Below are 24,101 nucleotides of genomic sequence, written 5' to 3'. Positions count from 1 at the left end.
TCCTTGCTGGATAAAAGTAGGCAATTACTTTCTTTAATTTTTTCCAAAAAAATAATCTTACTAACCCCAAACTTTTGAACTGTAAGCCTAGTGTATAATGTTAAAAGAGCTTTCTATTTTAGATAAATGCTGTTATTTTGTTTGTAATGTGACATTTTTTTATGTATGACATTAAAATTATTTTTAGAATTAAATGCATAAATAGGTTAAGCAATACAAATGTGTTTATGTCTGATAACCTTTTAAACACAAACTTAACTGCAGACACTGAAATGACGTACACTGTGTGATACAGTACAAATATTTTGAGTGTCCCTCATTTTCCTACAAAGAACCACGATTGTCCTGCATTTTCCTTTTCTGAAGTTGGCAACCCTGGTTCTACTGCAAAATATACGTCATGAAAGCAGTTTTTTGGGGGGTTTTGTATCTAGTTTTGACCGTGTGAATGCTAAGCGAACCCATGGAAGCTTGTTTAAACATTTTAAAATAATACGAATAAAACATTTTAAAAGATAATTGCGACTTTTTATCTCATAATTGCGAGATTATATTTCGCAATTCTGACTTTATATCTCCCAATTGCGTGTTATAAAGTCAGAAATGCGAGATATAAACATACAATTCTGAGGAAAAAGTCAGAATTGCGAGTTTATTTCTCGCAATTGCGAGTTTATATCTCACAATTCTGACTTTATAACTCGCAATTGTGACTTTATATCATGCAATTCTGAGATGTAAACTCACAATTGTGAAAAAAAACTCAGAATTGTGAGATAAAAAGTCACAATTACCTTTTTTATTCTGTTGTACCAGAACTAAATGTATCATTTTCTTTTTTGGTCCGAAAGAACCAAGACAACCAAACTACAAGTGTGAACACATTGAGACAGCAGGCGAGTAAAACAGAAAAATGTGAGGTTGTAAGTTATTCTCAGCCACAAGGGATTTTTAAAAAAAAAAAAAGAGTAATAAGACTTTACTCCAGATTTCATTTGTCTGCCTCCTGCTGTTGTAGAAATCCCGCTTTCCCACCCACGCAAAGGCTTCGAGCCAAAGGCCTCAAATCGCTCAGTGGGAGGAAGTCCTTTATCTAGATTACCCCTTCTCTGCTAGACATACTAGCCTAAATCCCTAATAAACTGTGTCCTCACTTTAATGGCACTACAACATGAAAAGCATGCATATTTTATATTAATAATCAGACTCTGTCTGTTAATGATTAATATGGAATAAGCCTTTTATGCAATAAGTTCAAAATCAATAAGTTCACTAAATTTTTAAATATATTTTGCTTTTCAAACAAAGACTGGAATAAAATCATATATAATTTTTTTTTTTTTTGTTATTGAAAAAGATCACAAAGCTACGTCCCGCTGAGCAGAATTTGATGCAAATCCATTGATTTCCCTTTGCCTGTCAGAAAAAAACTTTCTGTTTTCTCAGTTGAAATATTTACTGTTGATGAATATACAATGAACTACGCATTTATTAAAAAACCATAGCACTTTATTTCACAGTCCTGTTCCCCATCCTGTTCATACTATGCACTTATGATAGTAATTGCAATAACTGGGTAATAACTAAGTACTAACCTTGAACCTACTAAACCTAACCTTAACCCATGTAGTTACATTATATTTCCCAGTACTTTCTGAGGTAAGAATGCTGAAAGTGCACGCAAAAAAATAAAGAATAAGAAGAATTCCATAAAGATGAGTTCCTTTTTTCTATGGGGTGAGATTTCAGTCACAATTCTGGAGAATTAAGGTGATAAAAAAGGTGATCTTGCAAAAGGGCAAGATCACATTTTGAGCATGCAAAAGGGCATTTCGCACGCGCGTGAACTGAGTTTTGCGGAGAAATGTTCGTCTCGCAGATAAGAAAATATTGCGAGCGAACGAAAATCAATTTTGCATTTAAAATAAGTATTTGGATGTGCGCGGACGTTCTCTTTCGCGTATGCAAAGTTTCACTTTCTTGCTCCTTTCATACAGCCGTGAGCGCTCTCTAAGCGCAGACGGCTTGCTTGCTCAACACAACCCAGCGTTACAATATGCCATAATTCCAGCCAATCAGAGATGAGACTGCTAAATTCTGATTGGCTGGCTTGAAAACCAATCACAAGACTCCCTGCATCACCGACTGCGGAAGAGAACTAGTGCAGTTGAGTAAAGTTGGCAGTAAATTCACAGATTCGATTGTTGTATAACCATCAGGACAGCAGTGATGGGTGAACTAAATTTGGCAACAATACAGTGAATTACAGTGAAGTTATTAAATATTTTTCATAAAAATCATAAAAAAAATCACAAATGTACAATTGTATATACAACTTAAAATATATTTTCCCCAAAATAAGTGTTGTTGTATAACCATCAGGACAGCAGTGATGTGTGAACTGAATTTAGCAACAATACAGTGAATTACAGTAAAGTTATTGAATATGTTTCATAAAAATCATAAAAATTATACATTTACAATTGTATATACAATTTAAAATATATATTTTACCAAAATAAGTGTTGTAGTATAACTTTTTAGGACAGCAGTGATGTGTGAACTGAATTTAGCAACAATACAGTGAATTACAGTGAAGTTATTGAATATTTTTCATAAAAATCATAAAATTTATACATTTACAATTGTATAAAATGTAAAATATATATTTTCCCAAAATAAGTGTTGTAGTATAACTTTCAGGACAGCAGTGATGTGTGAACTAAATTAGGCAACAATACAGTGAATTACAGTGAAGTTATTGAATATTTTCATAAAAATCATTAAAAAAAATCATAAATTTACAATTGTATATACAACTTAAAAAAAAAACATTTTTTTTCCCAAAATAAGTGTTGTAGTATAACCATCAGGACATCTGTGATGTGTGAACTGAATTGGGCAACAATACAGTGAATTGCAGTAAAGTTATTGAATATTTTTCTTAAAAATCATAGAAATTATACATTTAGAGTACAATTGTATATACAATTTAAAATCTATATTTTTCCCAAAATAAGTGTTGTTGTATAACCATCAGGACAGCAGTGATGTGTGAACTGAATTTAGCAACAATACAGTGAATTACAGTAAAGTTATTGAATATGTTTCATAAAAATCATAAAATTTATACATTTACAATTGTATATACAATTTAAAATATATATTTTCCCAAAATAAGTGTTGTAGTATAACCTTCAGGACAGCAGTGATGTGTGAACTGAATTTAGCAATAATACAGTGAATTACAGTGAAGTTATTGAATATTTTTCATAAAAAGCATAAAATTTATACATTTACAATTGTATAAAATTTAAAATATATATTTTCCCAAAATAAGTGTTTTAGTATAACTTTCAGGACAGCAGTGATGTGTGAACTAAATTAGGCAACAATACAGTGAATTACAGTGAAGTTATTGAATATTTTCATAAAAATCATTAAAAAAAATCATAAATTTACAATTGTATATACAACTTAAAAAAAAATTTTTTTTTCCAAAATAAGTGTTGTAGTATAACCATCAGGACATCTGTGATGTGTGAACTGAATTTGGCAACAATACAGTGAATTGCAGTAAAGTTATTGAATATTTTTCTTAAAAATCATAGAAATTATACATTTAGAGTACAATTGTATATACAATTTAAAATCTATATTTTTCCCAAAATAAGTGTTGTAGTATAACCATCAGGACAGCAGTGATGTGTGAACTGAATTTGCCAACAATACAGTGAATTACAGTGAAGTTTTTGAATATTTTTCATAAATAATAATCATAAAAAATATGCAAAACGATATTTATACAAGTTATTGACCCGGGAAGTTCTAATCTGTGAATTTACTGCCAACTTTACTCAACTGCACTAGTTCTCTTCCGCAGTCGGTGAGTCAGGGAGTCTTGTGATTGGTTTTCAAGCCAGCCAATCAGAATTTAGCAGTCTCATCTCTGATTGGCTGGAATTATGGCATATTGTAACGCTGGGTTGTGTTGAGCAAGCAAGCCGTCTGCGCTTAGAGAGCGCTCACGGCTGTATGAAAGGAGCAAGAAAATGAAACTTTGCATACGCGAAAGAGAACGTCCGCGCACATTCAAATACTTATTTTAAATGCAAAATTGGTTTTCGTTCGCTCGCAATATAATTTTCGCAATTTTCTTATCTGCGAGACGAACATTTCTCCGCAAAACTCAGTTCACGCGCATGCGAAATGCCCTTTTGCACGCTCAAAATGTGATCTTGCGCGCGCAGAATTGTGACCGAAATCTCACCCCATATTTTTCCAGAAGTCTTTACATAAGCAGATAAGGCTCTGTGTTAGGAGAAATCTGCAGTTGTCTGTTATGAAGCTGTAAATGTTTCCCTGGATAATACAGTCTGTTCTCTTTATCGTACAAGTAGTTGTTTGTATACCTTTCCATGCCATGCAACAAATGTTAGATGTTAAATTATGTTTACCATTTCAGGCCTCTATTTAAACTCTAAACCACATTTCAGGCATCAATTCACTACACTGTGACCTAGTTTAGCAGAACACTTTAGCAGGTGCTTCTGAAACCAAAACCCCCAAACATGACATACTAGATTCTGCTCAAATGCATGGAAGTCAGTACCTGAATCCACACCGGCTCCATGGTCGGTCCGGGGGAAGATATGTTTTCCAGCTGCCCGGTCCTTTCGTAAGTGAATACTGTTCCTGCTGCCTTATAATCGCCATTCCACTGGATCGTCCAGCCACCGTTCAGGAAATATTTATCGGGGTCATTACTGCGTAATGCCAAGTAGTTCTCAGCCTCTGCGACTTCCTCAATACGGATATCTCGTGCTCCTTCCGGAATTAGGCCTATGTCTACATAGCCTGGGAGACGAAAAAAAAGAAAGAAAAAAAACTCAGCTTATTCAAACAAATGAGGCAGAAAGAAAACAAATGTGCAATGTTATATTTATGACATGAATGCCACTTTCAGTAAAATATAAACAGAAACTCATTTTACAAACCGAGCCCTTCGCTGTCCTCAAAGGTCTTTCTCACTGTCTCGCATGTAGATCCATTTCCATGGCAAACTCCACATTGATCCTCAACGGCATCCGAGTCGATTTCATAATCACAGCCTATGTACTGTGACACAATCATATAAAAGATAAAAAAAATACATTTAATTTTAACAAGTGCATGAGTTTGTTGTTTGTATGATCCTCAATGCTGTTTGTTATAATGTTTGGGTGTTCTGAGTGGTTGCTAGGGTGTTGCTAGGTGGTTGTTATGTTATTCTGGATGGTTCACGATTCTAAACAGGCAATGAAAAAAATAACGTAATTTACTAGAGGTTCTGAGAAAATGTTGATTGCTGCAGTCTATGTAAAATGTTTAATTAATTAATCTGAACAACTGTTTTAACAGTCACTTGTCGCCACCTACTGGTGAAATTATGTAATTGATACAATATTTATTTGAAGCGCAATTACACTCAAAAAGCGATTTTCTCTATTGTGAACGCTACTGTAGACATCAGTGTCGTAAGGTCAGCAGCGCCAACACAGATCTGAATTAGATCTGAATTAGATCGCGATCTTTTAGCAATTAATCTACTGGATGGTTGCAAATGTTTACTTACTTGTCCAAGTCAAAATAATCCACCATCTATAGCCTCGTTCAGACTGTTAGTCCAAATCGGCTCAGGTTACGACTGTAACTTTGTTCCCAAAGAACAAGGAAGTTCACACTGCGTCGATGACGCTTTGGGGAACGCCTCCGTGTGAACCGGTGTCTGAAACGCTTATCTAATCACGGCAATCCTATTGGCCAGCGACAGCCTATGACATCACTACTAGTGCGACCCGGAAGTATATAAGGGGAGCCTGGAGAACATGTCAACATCTTTTCGTCTGAAGGGACTGTTCAGCAGACTGTTAATGCCTTTGCAATGCTGAGTATCCAACTCATTGGGGAGCCACCTTCAACTACTTGATAGCAGGACTCTTAGCAGAGCTAGCCACAGAAGCCAGGTGCTCTCACAGACATCTCTGTGGGCCTGGTTATACTTATTTAACATTGCCCACAGGCACTCAGCAGAAGTGCTGTCGACCCTTTAAAGCAAGGGGAGTACAATCTTACGCTACTGGATTATCGAGGAGGTCTACTGTAAGGCCTACAGCTTTGACTTTCACGGACATCAGCCCGGGCAGTGCTAAGGCTTTCTAAACAGAGTCTCTAACCTTACTTGTGGAGGCATCCAATAGGGAGGACTGCAGATAGTGGCAGTAATCACTCACAGACCGGATCATAGAGACGGGCATCCTCGAGAGTAGAACTAAGCATAGCGCTTTCTAACCCTTGCAAACGTGGGGAGTGACTCTCCTCGATCCTGGATCTACACAGTGCTTCAGAGCCCTGTGAAGGCTGGGCACTCTGAAAGGGACCCTAATAAGGGGAGCGCCTCCAGCTCTAAGATTTACATTGCCAAAAGGCAGTGTACTCAGCAGAAGTGCTATCAACCCTTTAAAGCAAGTGGAGTACAATCTTACACTACCAGACTATCGTGGAGGCCTTCTATAAGGCCTATAGCTTTGAATGTCGCGGGCGTCAGCCCAGGCAGTGCTTCAGTTCTAAGGGAGCGTACTAAACCATCACAAATGGGAAGGAGTAACTAATATGTCTCTACCTGAGCCTGGTTGGTGAAGGGTTATATCATACGAGCTATGGGTAGCAAAGGACTCTTAAACAATGACCCTAACAAGGGAAGTACTATCAGAATGACCCTAATGAATGTACCAGGGTTGAGGCCTATTACCTTGTATTTTTACAAGACAGATTTTACATTCTCTACTAAACCCAAGTAAATGGACGCCACAAAAACTGGCCAACGACATTCAACCTTATGACTTGAATTCTTTTATTTAAGGGGATCAGTGGAAAAAAAACTTTTTCAGTTTTAAGGCATAGCTAGATATACATGCTGCAGTACTCATCTCAAAAGGGTGGAGGCCTGAGCATACTGCTTCTTACTTTCTAGATTGAAAGGCCTGACAAACGCCCATGAGACATCAGCATGGGAGGCTTTTTGAAGACAGCCTGCTACCTATGCTGCTATCTACCCTGTACCACTACTAGCATTTTTACACCTAGTGCAAAAGGCGGGCCTTGGCTAGACGACTCTTGTAGTAAGAGGAGGCCAGTACTAAGAAAAATTAGATTTACAGGAATAAAATATCCTGATGGGCTCTAGCTCTAAGGAACCTAAACTCAGATATTGACAGGCTAAAGGCGAAAATGCTCAGCAGACCGCCACCATTTTCCTTGTTACTAAGCCTAAGCCAGATTTCGAGGTGGCCCCGTGAGGGATATTTGACTGAATGTTATACGACTGAAGTTCAGAGCTATAATCTCAAAATGATTCTCAAAGTGAGAGGAGACCTGCTGCTCTAGTCTAAGATGGCTATCAAGGTTGCCCGACGAGGGCCATCTCACACAGAATGTCTGTTTGATGCTCAGATGAACGGTGGCCTCAATAGAGAATTTTCCATATAATAAAGCCAACCTGTTCACAACCACAGATTGGCACTACCTGCTATATAAGCCTGACGACTCTAACATAAGAGGAGGCCTATGGGAAGGGTATGCATAGCCTACCTATATATGGGAACTTCAGGGCCCTAATTCGCCATCCTATCTATTTAACACCCTCTTAATACTTTCTAACAGGGAACCGTGGTCTATTATTCAAACTTACTAAAAAACTCTAGTAAAGGGAGGAGACCTACAGAGCTCATTCTGCTGCCCATAGAGCGGTGGCCTAAACGGCATTCACAAAATGGAGGCCTATCAGGGCCGGAGCACTTAGTGTCGATGCCTCTCCAGCCGTGAGATAACTGTTCATCAAGTCTGCCATGAGCGGTCTCTTCCCTCACGCGCTCCAAAGACTGAAGCCTCGCTGAAGCGCGTAACACTCAACAGCTAAACATACGTCGGGCAGGGTGGCTGTGAGGGTTTGGGTTGTAAATCCTCTTCACCCTCATCAGCCATTTCCTGCTGTCTTGGGCTGTTGTTTTTATATACAGCAGAGCTCTCGCTGCTGGATCAGAGGATGTTAGTGATAACACAACCTCATCCTGCAGCTCACTCTCGCGAGTCTCCGAGGGGCGTGAGAGATTAACAATTCTCTCAAGCTCCTCAGCGAGCTCCCTCTGAATAACCCCACGATTCCAGTCTCCGCTCTGCCTCAGCGCGAGCAAACCGCTTGGTACAGATGTCTAACCCTCTTCACTCGAGAAGAGGGCAGACGAGAGTGGAGTTTTCTCAAGGGAAAAACTCACAGTGGCACAAGCAGAACCCTCAGGACCTGATCGTGCGTGCTCTGAGCCCAAACCATAAACGCACAAGTTGTGTGTCATCAAGTATCAAATATCTTAGACATGGATGCACACACTTCCTGAAGCGTTTTTCACAAGCCATGATTACCTTTTTGAAGTTTCAGGTTGAAGCGTACAAACAAAACAGTCCCTGAAGACGAAAAGATGTTGACATGTTCTCCAGGCTCCCCTTATATACTTCCGGGTCGCAGTAGTGATGTCAATGCTTGATTGGATAAGCATTTCAGACACCGGTTCACGTGGAGGCGTTCCCCAAAGCGTCATCGACGCAGTGCGAATTCCCTTTCGAAAGGGAATTTACATTTTTTTACAAATCCAATTTGAATCCGATTGTATTTAGAAAATGTGACCGGCACAAAAAAAAAAAAAAATCACATACAAATCCATTTTGAGCGGATCCGGATTTCGTGTGGTTTATGCCACTTTCTCACACCACGTAAAATGTTAACATGGCAGACGTTGTTATAGAAAACTTGCTGAATGTTGCTGCAGAAACAAGGATGTGTTGTTGAGCCGGTCGAGCAGAAAGAGCGCCACGGGAAACACAAATCAGATCTGAACCGTTGAGATACACAGTGTGGACAGTAAATAATCTACATCAGATTCCAAACGGATACACACTATCCGGTGAACTTGGAGAAGAATAGAGTAAACTTTATAGTTTTCTACACAATGTGTATCTGATCACATCATCAAATTATAACTGAAAGGATTATTATAGGTGCGTTCATGCCTTGACGTAATAAGTTTCCAGTGTTCAGGTTTTCCCATGTTTTATCCTCTGCTAGATGACAAACGTAAGTGAAATAGCTCTCTTCTGAAGAGATTCTCTTTAAAAAATCTCCACAATTGTACTGTCTATAGCAGTATAATAAGGCTATGGTTGGTTCAGTGAAACATATATTTGTAGTCTGCTAAATATGTAAATGTATATTGTGAAAAGGGGCTCTGTAGAAGCAGAACTGTAACAAAAACAAGCTTCTTCTTCTGTATTCAGCAATACCATGCATGAATTTCAGCCCGGGGTCGACACAAGGACAGATATTTATTTGTGGCTCTTGTGTTATAACATTTCACAGTTGACTGATACTTAAGCTGACAGGACTGTCAATGGCATGCGATGAAAATGACAAGTAGTAATTTACAAGGACAGTCTGAGACTGAGCAAAGATGTCAAAGCCATTACCAACCTTGCAAATGCCGTTCACGCATATGTCGCGGCTCTGACTGCCCTCATAGCACTGCGTCCCGTCCACAACCGTGTCTAGCATCCGCTCCGAGAAGTGCTCGTTCACGGGTCTGCAGTGCAGCTCGCACGGATCAACTGCAATTACACAAACGTAGCCTTTCCATGACATCTATTTAAAGAGAGCTGCAACAAAATCTCTCATTATCACCCCAGCACACTACATATGAAGTGCTAGAGCTGCACCATTCTGGAGAAATTAAGATCACGATTCTCACATGATTCTGAACAGACAACAAAATAACATGTAATTTACTAGAGGTTCTGATACATTTTTTTAATCCTGCAGTCCATTTAAAATGTTATTAATTAATTAATCTGAATTAATCATTTTTAAAAATCAGGTTGAATGAATTATTCACTCATTTCATTACTGGAATACTCAGTGTTTTTTTTTTTTATGAATGAATGATTCAATGACAAATACATTTTTTAACAGTCACTTGTCGCCACCTACTGGCGTAACAATGTAATCGATACAATCGTTATTTGAAGTGCCATGTTACTGTCAAAAGGTGATTTCCTCTATTTTGATCGCTTCCGTAGACATCAGTGAACTATAAACTTTTATAATATTGATATTGAAAAGACTGTTTGTGAAACTGTTTCAATACCTATACATGACAACTTCTCTCTCTGTATCAGCGACAGCACCAACACAGATCTGAATCAGTGTGATTGTGTCATAGGTTTAACTCTTTCCCCACCATTGACGGAAATTTTCATCATTTGTAAGAAAACGCTTCACCGCCATTGTGTTTTCACTGTTAGACGGAAGGGAGTGCTATTATGCCTCTTCTAAAAGAGTACTGAATATCCTGATTAAAACACATGCGAAGAATATGCTGAAATGAGCGATCTCATATGTAGTCATATGCATATGTAAAATAACGCGATCATCAACTTTAAACAGAATATAAATCAAAACTGCCTAATGTTACTGAATGAAACGTCGACCCAGGACGAGCTAGTTAGAATAAAGCCTTTTTTTTATTTTATTTTTTTATAGAGGGTTCTTTCTTTTGACATAATGCATGTTCAGATATTCATACAACAAACATTATGGGGGCCATGAAACTTTTGTGAAAATGATCAAAAACAATGAGTTAAAGGTATAGCGGAGGATTTTCTTTTTCCGGGTGGGTAGTGTAAACTATTGGTCCACCTAAGTGTCAATCATTCTGGTGATATGTTTACGTAAGGCCGTCGTACGTGCTCGTCCCTTAGTTTTCGCTTTCTGCGCATGCGCACTTTCAGGTGTTTATGTGTGGTGGTGAGCTAGAGTTACGGTTTAAGCCATTCATTGAAGCTCGCCGTTTCACCGGGTCCTTTGAAAATGTCTGAGGGTCGCAAGAGAAAAAGTTTGTACGAACTGTATGAGAAGAAGAGAAAGGCCTCAGAAGAGAGAAACAAGATCAGAGTGTTTTTGGGAGATTGTTTCACACGATGGCGTGCGCTGATAACACATGTTGGGCTTCCCACTGATGCCTCAGTCGCGAAGTTTCTACTCGACAGGTAAAGTTTGGCATGCTATTTGGAGAAAAAGTGCAAATCTTCTTTTGGAAAGTAATCTTGTATGAGCGATGCCGACAGCAATTTGTAAACAGAGCGTGCACGAGGAGAACCTCGCACACGTTAATAGGCGTTCCCTCTCGGGAGCAGGTAGAGTGTTGTGCGCATGTGCATTTTTTCAAAAAGTGGAGAGGGCGGTTCTTATCTAAAATTCGGAAAGATCCTCCGCTATACCTTTAATAGACAGAGGCGAATCGTTGTCATTTAGGTATGAGATCACGTGGGTGTTTGAATCGAGATCTCAAGCTTTTAACGATTAATTGTGCAGCTCTATGTAGTGGCACAATGCTCACCTCTGTTATTCACATGCGTCCATTTATAAAACTTCCCCTTATAAGGGACTGTGTTAAAGCGGGTACACTGGATGTATCTGAAGCTGGGCTGGTCCACAGGGCAGGGGTCATGGTTACAGGTTCGATATCTGCGGCGCTCTCCGAGACAGTATTTACCGCCATACTTGGGTCTAAAAAAAAAAAAGCATGCAACATTTAAAACGTCATTAGGTCATTCAAAATCACTTGTTATTTGTAGAAATATTCACAAAAAAGACAAATATAGGCTAGTCAAAAAGCTTGAAATTGGTATAAAATGTCTAGATCACCTTGTCAAAGCAGCCATCGGCTCTAAACGCAATTAAAAACATATTTCTGAGTTGTGCAAAACTCGCTGGCATGATTGCGTGTGTGTTCTGGGTGGTTGCAAAGTGGGTTTTAAAGAAATAGTTGAACTAAAATATTTAATTTTTCTATGAAACAGAAGATATTTGAAGAATATTTTAGCTATTTTTGTGCATACAATACAAGACAATCATTGGTGCTTGTGTCAAGTCACATAATGGTAGGCAACTCAAACATCTTAAAGGTATAGCGGAGGATCTTTCAAAATTTTAGATAAGACCCGCCCTCTCCACTTTTTGAAAAGTTTGATTGATTCACCAGAATGATTGATAATTAGGAGGACCAATAGTTTAGGTAACCCACCAGGAAGTAAAACATCCTCCGCTATACCTTTAAAGCTTATTATTTTAGCATAAAATCAAACTGTTAAGTTTTTTTTTCTCTTAATGGAAGATAATTGTTGTTATAAGAAGTACATGGAAGTAGTATATCTTTTTCCCACATCCTTGAAAAGTTCTTCTGAAATCTGATGCAGATGTTGCACATGCTTTCCATCAATTACAACATCTTAGAGATGCATTCACAAGTGGGTCACAGCCTGTTTCTATAACCATCACCATCTTTAAAAACTTGCTTCGGGTGCAAACCATCTGCCAGAATAGAGAACTGCAAGCTAAGCCAAATACAATGAAAGGATTATACTTCACAAACTCTGAACATGTGGACCAGAGACAGAGACTTTTTTTTATTGGTCTAGCGATGCTCTCCAATATTGTATGCAATCACAATTTCTCATCATTTAACAGTTTATCAGAACCACAGAGACACATAAAGGCCATTGAGGATGACTGAGGTTATACTGAAGTATAAAATGATGGTAATACTTTACTTAAAGCCTTTATGTATAATGCATTATAAAGATATTCATAATGCACAATATAATGCATTATATATTTGTAACCAACACTAAAATGCATTATATTATTTGCAGATTCCTTGTTACATCTGAAATTGGTTGTTTGTCATGTTTAAATGCACTATACTCTTTAAAGGCATAACATAAGTATTGTAATGTATTATAACTGTGGTTTCAATTACTCATGAGACAATACAATGCATTACAAGGCTTACGTTACATGGCAACACTTTATTTTTACACTGTTATTGTTATACATGTTACATGTAGTTACTGTAGTAATAATAACTATAACTTGTGCATAATTACATGCAACTAAACCAAACCCAAAACCTAACCTAACAAGTAAGTACAGTACATGTAGTTAATTAATATTACTCAGTTCTTAAAGGGGTCATATAATGGTACATGCACCTTTACAAGTTGATTGTACTGAAATGTGTGTTGGCAGTGCCTGTACACAACCATCATAAAATGATAAAAATCCATCCAGTGGTCTTTTTTAAATCTTCTTATATGTTTTCCCCCATCTCAAATCAAGCCGTTCGATTTTGTGACGTCTCAAAATCGACGCCCCTCCCACGATTGTTGATTGACAGCAGCGTTTCAACACAGACCCGCCCTCACTTGTGAGCGAGCTGTCAATCATAGTCCGCGCGGACCGGCGCGTTCATTGTTGATACACTGAGCACTGTCTATGAGCAGAATAGCGTCTAAGCGATTGTTCTGTTCTTGGGTGTAATAATGAACACAGCATCATTTTGATGTTCCTAAATCCGAACCGCTGAAGACGCAGTGGCTGAGTTTGTTTTCGAAGCGAATATTCCCCGCGATCAACGTCAATGCTTTCATGTTTGTGCGAATCATTTCACCAGACTGCTTTACAAACGAGGGTCAGTATAAAGCTGGTTTTGCTAAGAAGCTGCTCCTGAAAAAAGGATCGGTACCAACTATTCGTGTTCCTGCTGCACCCCCAGAAGAAGAAGTGAGTGTAACGTTTTATTAAAGGTGCTGTAAGTGATGCGACGCGTTTTTTAGGCCAAAACATTTTTTGTCACATACAGCAAACATCTCCTCACTATCCGCTAGCTGCCTGTCCCCTGAACACACTGTAAAAAAACGCGGTCTCTCTAGACACCACAGGCTCCACAAACGGCAACAAAAACAAACTGTGCTCACCCGCACCCCGAAACATAACAAACAGAGCTCCAGCCAATCACTGGCAAGAAGTATTGGAGGGTGGGGTTTGGGGGGTTAGTGCGCGTGCACTTGAAGGGGGTGTGTGGAGGAGAGAGAACAGAGAAGCATGAAGAGGGAAGTTTGAATTATGGCCGACACACGACCAAAGAGACGACGTTCCGATGAACAAATTGCAAAGAAGAGGGACAAGGATAAGGAACGCACGAAGTCCCGAATTTACATCGGAAAAACCTTCGAAAGGTGGCGAGAACTCCGCCGGCAGAAGGGCTTCCAATCCGACATTCAGTTGCTCTGTTTTTGCAGAACAGGTAAATCCACTTTTCTTTCTAAACTGACGTTCATGTTCGCTAAACCAACACAAGGATGTAATTAGCTAGATCTATGCAGTCAGCGTTAACTTTGGTGAATACAACATGTATGTTTCTAGCAGCGATCAATCTCTATTGTAAATGATCAAGCAAATTCACAGTAGGGCGACAATTTGTGTGAATGATTGTTTTCACTCACTGTTTGTTATGAATTTGAATGTTCATTTATAGGCTATTGACAACTTTGACTAAATTTGTTTACGCCGCCGCCGTTGTTTATGCTCACTGGGAAACGCGAACGTTATCATGCTATTATTGCGTCCTTGTATGGGAGATATTTATAACCTCAGGTGGCGGGACGATTTTAAGATAATGTTTCTCTTTTTCTGCATTCTGTTCTGCAATATATAAAAGCATTTATCTAACTTGGCGACATTACTCATTAAATGAAGTGTCAGTAAAACTTAACTTTGTTTGTAGTGACTATTTGGGAGTGTTTTGTAGTGACTTAACTTTGTACTACTTTCCTTTATGTCGGAAGGGAGGGGAGGAGGGAGGAGACGGGATGAGGAGGAGGGAGGGTCTAGCTAGCCTCCGTTTTGATTGACAACAATTCGAATGTCAACAAGAAGTAACGTCTCCCGGGATCGCTTACAGCACCTTTAACCTTTATATTAATATTTATATTAATCTTTTGATTAATCTTTCGATTAAGCTTCACGATGAATGCGGCTAAGGTTTACACTCAGGGTAAGCTCACGACGTTCTCAATATAATTCATAATCCCACGTTTATAATGAACAACGCGTTATGGTTATTGTGTTATTATTACAAACGGTGTACGAACAGAGCAGTGGGGCGGGGTGAGCAAAGCTCATTATCATTTAAAGACACATGCACTGAAACGGTGTGCTGAAAACAGAGATGTTTTTGACCAGGTAAAACGAGTGTTTTCTTACAATACTAATGAGAATTTTTAATTAAAGTATATTACAAACTTTTAATTTAGACCCTAAAGAATCATATTAGCTTGTACAAAAATGGCATTATATGACCCCTTTAAATGTATAATTACAGAAACAAAAATAGCTTAAAATAAAGTGTAACCGGTTACACTTTATTTGGTAACACTTTATTTCAGTGTCCTTGTTAAACGTTACGTGTAGTTAGCACTAACTTAACATTATGCATAAATACATGCAACTAAACCTAATCCTAACCCTATAGTAGTTGATTATTACTCAGTACTTAAATGTATTATTAGACTGTAACCATTTATTTTATGGTGTCCTCATTACAATGCAATTATACATTTATAATAGTAATCAACTACATGTACTTACTACAGGGTTAGTGTTAGGATAATGGTGTGGTTTAGGGTTAGATGCATATAATTATGTGCAATTTAAAGTTATACTATTGCAACTACATGTAAGAAAAAAAAGTTTTGCCCAAGGTATAACTAATGCATTAAAATAAGTTTATAATGCATTATATATAAAGGCTTACAAAACTGATGTCTACAAAATAAACACACACTCAAACATTCTGCTGACATTCTGGTGAGAAATAAGTGCAATCATTTCCCTGTCGACCATAAACATGCTAGCCTTTTCCCAGACAATCAATGATAAAAATAGCTACTCCCATGGCTTGTGGTTTATCACAGTAAAGTGAAAAAAAAAAATTATGTGTATGTGTGTGTGTGTGTGTGTGTGTGTGTGTGTGCGTGCGTGCGTGCGTGCGTGCGTGTGTGTGTGTATGTGTCATAATTTTTTTTTTCTGGAACTGGAAACAGAGGAAACCAGGAAACTCACACTGGGTTGACACAGTCCCTCTGGGCATTTTGAACACCCGTGCCGCAGGTCCTGGTGCACTCGGACCAGTCGCTCCACGAATCCCAGCCTCCATTCACGCTTTCAGGCTGAGAACCCATCACCACACACTCCCCGTCAAAACACCACTGACAAAAACAAACATCCAAGATCTTCAGTAAGTCAGAGTCCAAGGAACTGGGAATGAGAACTAGCAGGTGAACTGCATGCAGGGAAATGAAAATCCCACAGAAATCCCGGCTTGCCTTGTCCTCCCCACACTTGGTCCCATCCACGGCACCGTCCAGCCTGGAGTGGCAGGTCGAGCCCACGGTACACCACAGGGTGCTGCACATATTCTGAAGGGGGCAGTCATTTCAAGGGTTTCAATCAATTACAATATGTGACCCTGGACACATGGTTCCATTTTTTCATATGAAAGCTGAATAAATAAGCTTTCCATTGATGTATGGCTTGTTAGGAAAGGACAATATTTGGCCGAGATACAATTATTCTGGAATCTGGAAATAGTACTGCAGTCCAAATTCTAAATATCGGAGATCGTTAAAAGTGCAAATTATCCAATATTTTTAGTGTTAACTATCAAATCTGATGTTTGCAATGTGTTTGTCAAAGTTTTTGGGAAAGTTCATTTTACATTAAAATGACTCAATTTATATATATATATATATATATATAAAAAGAAGTATGAATGAGAAACACAGACGTTTGAGGAAATGTATTTGAGAGACAATTATTTTTCAAATATTAGTAATATTTAAAGACAAAACAACTTACTATAAATGTAAAAAAAAATCAAGACTTGTAAACTTTTTTATTTTAAATTCTGTCCAAATTCTGTCCAAAATATTAAAATACTTTAGATGTCATTGGCTGTGTAGATTGCATTTTTAATGTGCTTTTTAATATATCTGTTATATTATGGAACCATATAATTACAGAGCGCTTGACTCTTGCATTGCCAGTACAAGATCTTGACCAAAAATTGATGCACCTCTTGATAAATGTTGTGATGTTTTTCCCATCAAGAGGTACATCAATATTTGTTCCAGATCTTGTATTGTCAATGCAAGAGTCCAGCGCTCTGTAAAGACTACTCCAGAACATCCCAAAGACTTTCAATGAGTTTAAGGAGCCGATTCATGTGTGGAAATGACTCTTCATGCTCCTCACAACCATTCTTTCACAGTTTGAGCCTGATGAATCTTGATATTATCATCCTAGAATATAGCCATAATGTGTCTTCATAAATGTTTTTAAATAATTTTATAGCATCTAAAGGGGGAAATTTGGTAATGCACCCAAACAAAATCTTACTGAAAGCAAATTTATTGAGATATCAACCTCAAATTTGTTTAAATGTATGGCTTTGATTTTCTAGCAGTTTTAGAGTTCAACATGTTTCATAAAATATATATTTCATATAAAATATTGTTCATAAATCATTTTCATAAACTTAAAGGCACAATATGTAACTTTTTTGCTTTAAAAATAGCAAAAATCACTATATCTATGTTATATATATTTTTTAGTTGTGTACTTACATTATCCCGACTGTTTCCAACAACTTTCAAACCAGGAGAAATTTGTAATTTAATTCGAAGACACGGACCGTTTCTTTATTTCCGTTTTGTCGCCGCCAATGGCGTCATATCCGTGTTGTCCCTGGTTTCCGCTCGTGCTGCCATAGCAACCAGAGCTATGAACCAGAGCCGTCTGATAGTAACCAAAGTGACAGACGTGGACAACTTTGTAGTTCGCAATGTCTATTTGCACGCTGTTGTTATTTCGTTCAAACATTATGGACCATGGCAAGCAGACTTTGGATAAAAAAGGAGAACTAAAACGAGAATCAATATCAGCGCGGTGTTTTCGAGATGCCGAGAGCTCCCATAGACAGTATATAAACGAGAGCGCCACGTCCGAGACTTCGACCACTCCTGCACTTTATTAAACAGGTGAGCACATTTACATAAAACTAATCAATGTTATATAGTTCAACAATGATAAAATGTTAGAATATGATCTGTATGTTATTCTAATGTTGATCTAGTTTACTGCTAGTCTCATACAGACAAACTAACACATAAATTTAAACACATTTAAATGCAGTTTAGTGTGATAGTGTAATGTTAGACCAAGTGAAACAGCGCTGCGTTACCTCAAGTTTAATTTGTCTAATAAACTGACCTGTGAGTAGTAATTCTGCGTGTAGTTCGGTAGAATGAATTGTCCATATTCCTTTTATATCAAGCTTATATACATATACAAATGTTAAGCTTGTAAGGATAGCTTATATGACACTCTTGACACATTTAATGACATATTTGACCACTATGTGTACATTTTTTTAATTGACGCATAAGTTTTAAAGCAACACACTCCACCTATTAGGGTTAGAAGAACTGTTGCCAAACATATAACATGATGGAAACATAATAATCACTGCAATAATGATCCAATCATAGACCCTTAAAGGTGCCATTGCATTGAATGTTTCCTGGGGTGCCCTTGTAATGTTAGTATGTTTTTTAGATCAAAATTTGTTATAATTTAGAAATAAAAGGCATTTTTCCTAGCCTGATTTTAGCCTCTGATTTGAACGCTCTGTTTGAAGGGGCGTGTCTGTGTGAGATTTCAGTGTAAACGCCTACTGCTGTGATTGGCTGCTGTGAGACTTCAGTGTAAACGCCCACTGATGTGATTGGCTGCTGTGAGACTTCAGTGTAAACGCCCACTGCTGTGATTGGCTGCTGTGAGACTTCAGTGTAAGCCTGTTGATCTTATCATTGCAACGCAGTTTCTGCACTCTCACTAATGATTTCACTAATGCAAACATGATGTATGTACAGTAAGAGCTTCGTTGTGCAGTGTAACAGCGTCATTGATTTCATAACGAGTTTTGGCAAGTGTCCAGATAAACTCGCGCTGTGTGATTGACAGCTTGGGCGATTGGAAAGGGATTGTTCTTTGATCGCTTTCTGTATATTAATCACAGTTTAAGTAAGATTATTTTCATCCTACTAAGAGAAACGACGTGAAGTTGATCGTTTAGTCACTGGCTTGATTTACTGATGCATAAACGGTATTGAACGACTTTGAGAGAACGATTATCTGTCTGAACTTGAACAATTACACATCAGACATTCACATAACCCACTGGTTCTCCAGAGGCTCGGATGAAGGAACTAAAAAAATACCTTTGTGTTCATTTGTACATCCAAACACTGAGCAACTGCCATGCTTCACTCGTTTGCAAGCCATGATGTCTCTCGAAGAAAAATGATCCGGTCGATGATTCGGCTGCGCAGTTCCGCCTGGCCTTGAACATGGGCTGGCATATGCAAATTTTTGGAGACGTACATATTAATGACTCCGAATGTTGCGTCACATTCGGTGTTATGTGGAGATTCGCCTATTTTTCAGGGGTGTTTTTCAAAAACGAAATTTAAATAAGAAGGAGAAAACAATGGTGTTCGAGACTCACTGTATGTCATGTCCATGTACTGAACTCTTGTTATTTAACTATGCCAAGATGAATTTAATTTCAAATTCTAGGGCACCTTTAAGACTTTTCCTATCTAAATCCATAACACTACTTTTTTTGTGTGTGTGTGTGTGCTGTAAATATCTATAAGAGCATTAATGTTCTCAAAACATTCACGAAATGGCAAATCTTGTGTACCAAACACAAACATTAATTGCATTTCTAAACCTCTGCAATTTCCTCTGTTTCATTTCTTGAACTGTAACAGCCCTGATAAGGAAACTGAAGTCTGGCTTTATCTGTGTCCGAAGGAGCGAGTGACAACTCTTCCGGTGTGTCTGTGACATTTGGACAGTAATTGAACGATGGCTAGTATCTATCAGCAGAAAGCAGAAAGCAGAAAACGTCACTGATGCGACTTGACATACATGACCGACATACAACCCTGCAATCTGATGCCCTTTCCCTATTTTAATTCTGCAGGATGCCATTCAAACAAGATATGCTGTTTTCCCCCTCTTTGTTTAGCTAGCTTAATGTAGGTGAAACATATTCAAGGTAAAAAGCTCTTTATGTTAAACCATTTACAAAGTATAGTTCTTCTAGCTGGACCATAAGCCCTGCTATACTAATGATGTGCTTTTGTTTTCCCACTGAAACAGCTGGGAATCAGATGGTACTGATGTAAGTAACTGAGACTTCCTCTGTGATGGAAAAGTGTGTGTGTGGTCTATGCCTTACCAGACACTTGAACTAATAGAGGTTTTTGTTGAATCCTTCACAATATAACAGTGAGAACATTTAAGAAGCCCATGGGCCTGGAAGTACATGAGTTGCTTAATGGGAAAGTTTCCCTAATGAGATCAAATTCAGAGCAGCATCCCAACAGACGTCTTTGTTGAAAAGACCAGCATAGCTGGTCACCATATTGTGCGACTATTTTTCTTCTTTTCTGTTACATGGATGAAAGAAAGTCATGCACAGGAATTACGCAACCTGAACTCCGGCTTCACAGTAAAGTATACTTTCAAGCAAAATCGAAGAATGAATTTGCCGTGATGTCATTTCGAACAAAATCAGGCCAAAATAAAGTTCATTTAGTATTTTCCAGAAAAGTTATTTATAACTAAACCGGCTGGTAAACGCCTTCGAACTCCCATTGGTCCGTGGTGATGATGCAATAGGTGGGTGTGTCTCTGAGGCTCCGCCCTTTTACGTGTAACTCTTCTCCGGTTCATTTCTTCTGTTCAGTTCGTCGAGGTCAGACGCGAGTAAAAACATCAACACACTTGATAGACGCTTGATAGTAGAAATCTAAGTTTTAATTCTTATTGAAAGAGACACTGAGGGCCCTATTTTAACGTTCTGAAAAGCAAGTATCAAACGCGAAATGCAAGTAACTTTGTGGGTGGATCTCGGGCGCTGTTGCTATTATACCGGCAGGATAAATGACTCAACGCCCGACGCAAATCTAAAATGGGTTGGTCTGGAGTAGCTACATTACTCATAGGTGTGGTTTGGGTGTAACGTGAAATAAACCAATCAGAGCGTCATCTCACATTTGCCAGGCGCGGTTCACTGCAGAGGAGACCGACGTTCTCGTCAGGGCCGTAAAACACAGAGAAGTGACATTGTATGGAGATGGAGAAACACCCAAATTAGCTTCGGTTAAACAGGCGTATAATAATTTTTGTAAATGTGTAAGCTCGATTTATGCCTATTTTTTCACATCTTCATGGACACAACAATGATTTCCCTCATGTGGAATATTTTTCCTTGTAATTATGTATGGTTTGCAAAAACTGCTGCGTCTGTGTGTAGATGAGAGAAGCAAAGTATACGAGCGTTGTGCACACGCTACATTATGGCCAAGCATGCGCCCTTAAAATAGCATCTGAACGCACCACTGACTTTAGACTGGGTTTTTCCTGGTCTGTGGCGGAATTGTTTTCTGAAACTGCAAAATAGCACCAGGGAGCGTTTGCGCCGGAACACGCCTCCTCTTTTCGCTGAACCGCCCCCGGGAGCGCAAGTTCATTCCCTAATTTACCGACGTGCCTCTGTGGAGGGAAAAGTCCGCTTTGCGCGGGTGCAAAATAGGAATGATACATGCGTCGGTGTACAAAGTCAATTGCGCTGGGTGCAAGATAGGGCCCTGAGAGTTTTTTCATGTGTAATTACTGTAAAGCTGCTTGCTTTTAAATAAAGTGCTTTTTATAAATAAACGTGACTTTACAGGAGTGCTGAATTGCATTCATATCGCTATGATCAGATGCTTTCTTAAAAGCTGTTTTCTGTCATTTTTGTTGTGTTTATTTTGTTAGCACATATTTACATATTCATCTAAACCTCACTCTCATCAGTGTCGGGACGTTCGCTAACTTCGTATTTCTAACTTCTTTGTACCCCTAACTGAAGAACGAAAGGGCCTTAAGAAGAAGCGCTAATATATTTTTAATAGGTTACATTATAGCCTACTTTTTTTTACAGTTCCCAGCAGAAAACGTCTCGCTCCAGCTGCACTTCATAAACAGATAATTTAAGAACGCTGTTTGCACTTGTGTACACCTCTGACCCATTTTCCCCAGTAGTTTGGCATCATACATGTGTCTGGAGGGGGAATGGGAGGTATTTGTGGGTTTAAGGGGAAAATCTTACGTCTACGTCGTCACAGAGCAGTGAGTTTGACCCGTACTGGAGCTTGCACTGGTGAGCGGCGCTGTACAGGACACCGGCGGGAGACGAACGCTTCGACAGCTCGTTTCTGACGGGAGGATCATCCAGACACCAGCCCCAGCCTCGACTGCGGAGAACAACACACAAACACACCTCAGGAAACTCATTCTCACTTCAGTACTTTCATAGGTTCCAATATTACATTATCTTTACTAAACAGCTGCTTCGATCTAAAATATAAATAAATAAATATATAAATAAATAAATAAGGCCTTTTTTGAGGCCTTGTCGCCTTTGGCTTTTGGCTTGCTTAGTTGGGGACATTTAATATTCAACAGTATTATTGATCTGCCTGCATTGACACCATTATATGAGAACTGAACTGAGCTGGACGATGACATTACTGTTTTCTCCAGAACGGCTATATATCAATTAACTAAATTAATAACTTTTTTACAAAAAAATTAACCATCACTCAACTTACTTAAGCTGGACTGTGATGCTATTTTCTACTAGAAACAAATTTTGTCGCATTATTTTCCTGTTATCACTGTAAAGCTGCTTTGTAACAATCTGTATTATAAAAAGCGTTATATAAATAAAGTTGACTTGACTAATACATTTTTGTTTGAAAACACATCTTTTTTTTTCTCTCTGTTTTGGCCTTGCGTCCAAAATCAAGCTTTTTGAAAACGCTCTCCAAAAACATTTGAAAACTCTGTGTAAATTTAAGTTTAGTCATGGAAGCATATTGAACCCATAGATATTCATGTTCATAGCGGTATTGTGCCTGTTATGTGCTATTCAATTTCACACAGTTGATAAAATATGTTTCTTTGCACACTCTTCATATCACAGTCCTGCAAAGATGACAGAAAATTCACTCACAGTGAACGAGACTGAGTGCCATTTCAGCAATCTGAAAAAATTACATAAGCCCTCAAAACTTGCAGCGCAGATTGCTGAAAATGCTCACCAAAAATTATTTCCACTGGTGATACTAAATATCACTTTAGTTAAATTTTTGCCAGATGCTATTCTACAAAGTACAAGAAAAAACAGCTCAACTACATAGAAAACCTTCCAGCCATAAAAAAAAAAAAAAATAAAAAATCTATTTTGGTACAATATTTAGTTTCTAAACAAAACTCTTCAAGTCAAAGAGGACAGCATGTCAGCCTTTAATTCAGTTTTTGTACTAAAACTCAAATAATACAGGAGAAAAACACACAACAGCTAAAACTGACACATGGGGTAATTGGAGACATGGTGCTGCCAATATACTTTTAAAAGCCAACAATTGAGTAAAGACTAAACTGTTCAGACAACAAGGAGAGGTTTCTTCGGGACACATGCCATCTGTCTGTAAGCCTCCCAAACCACATGGTCCTTTCCTCAAATTCCCTGTAACACATTCCATATTTTTTAGAAAAACAACCAGCTTAAGTGTGTATATTACATCTACAAGTCAATATCATTTACAGGGCCTTTCAATACGCACAAAAAAGACATTAACAGAAATTTTAACTGGAATGAAAAGAGGACGAATTTACTGAATCTAACACACAGGTAATGATATTATGGGAAATTAATTGTACATAAACTCTTTTTTTTCAGTCGCGTATGAAATATTGAGAATATGAGCTCACACTTCAGGAGGAAAAAACACCTCAGAGGGCCGAACTGAGAAAAATAACACAATTTGTCACAGTTATTTACAGTATATGTCCAGAAATTATGATGTTGTGATTGCTTGCAATGTAAGATCTTTATAATAGCATAGCAGACGGTACATAAAATGCTTAAAAACATCAGTTGTTCTTCTATATCTGGCAATAACATGTCTAAGTAAGATGAAATAAAAGCTTCTTCAAT

General features: G+C 38.2%; 1 protein-coding gene across 1 annotated transcript in view; it reads right to left on the bottom strand.

Moving 5' to 3' along the window:
- The window catches only part of adamts7 (a disintegrin-like and metallopeptidase (reprolysin type) with thrombospondin type 1 motif, 7), a 75,990-nt gene that overhangs the window by 25,801 nt on the left and 26,088 nt on the right, over positions 1-24,101 (bottom strand). Inside the window, exons 9-15 of the mRNA XM_081351459.1 lie at positions 22,209-22,353; positions 16,309-16,401; positions 16,046-16,191; positions 11,481-11,650; positions 9,560-9,693; positions 4,998-5,118; positions 4,613-4,857 (exon numbers count right to left, since the gene is read on the bottom strand). Of these exons, the coding sequence (XP_081207585.1) occupies positions 4,613-4,857; positions 4,998-5,118; positions 9,560-9,693; positions 11,481-11,650; positions 16,046-16,191; positions 16,309-16,401; positions 22,209-22,353 (1,054 nt within the window). The remainder of the gene's footprint in view (positions 1-4,612; positions 4,858-4,997; positions 5,119-9,559; positions 9,694-11,480; positions 11,651-16,045; positions 16,192-16,308; positions 16,402-22,208; positions 22,354-24,101) is intronic.

This window comes from Scardinius erythrophthalmus, assembly GCF_964197995.2.
Source record: "Scardinius erythrophthalmus genome assembly, chromosome: 2".
NCBI lineage: Eukaryota > Metazoa > Chordata > Actinopteri > Cypriniformes > Leuciscidae > Scardinius > Scardinius erythrophthalmus.
Note: the sequence above shows the minus strand (reverse complement) of the source record. Positions and strands in the feature narration are given on the sequence as shown.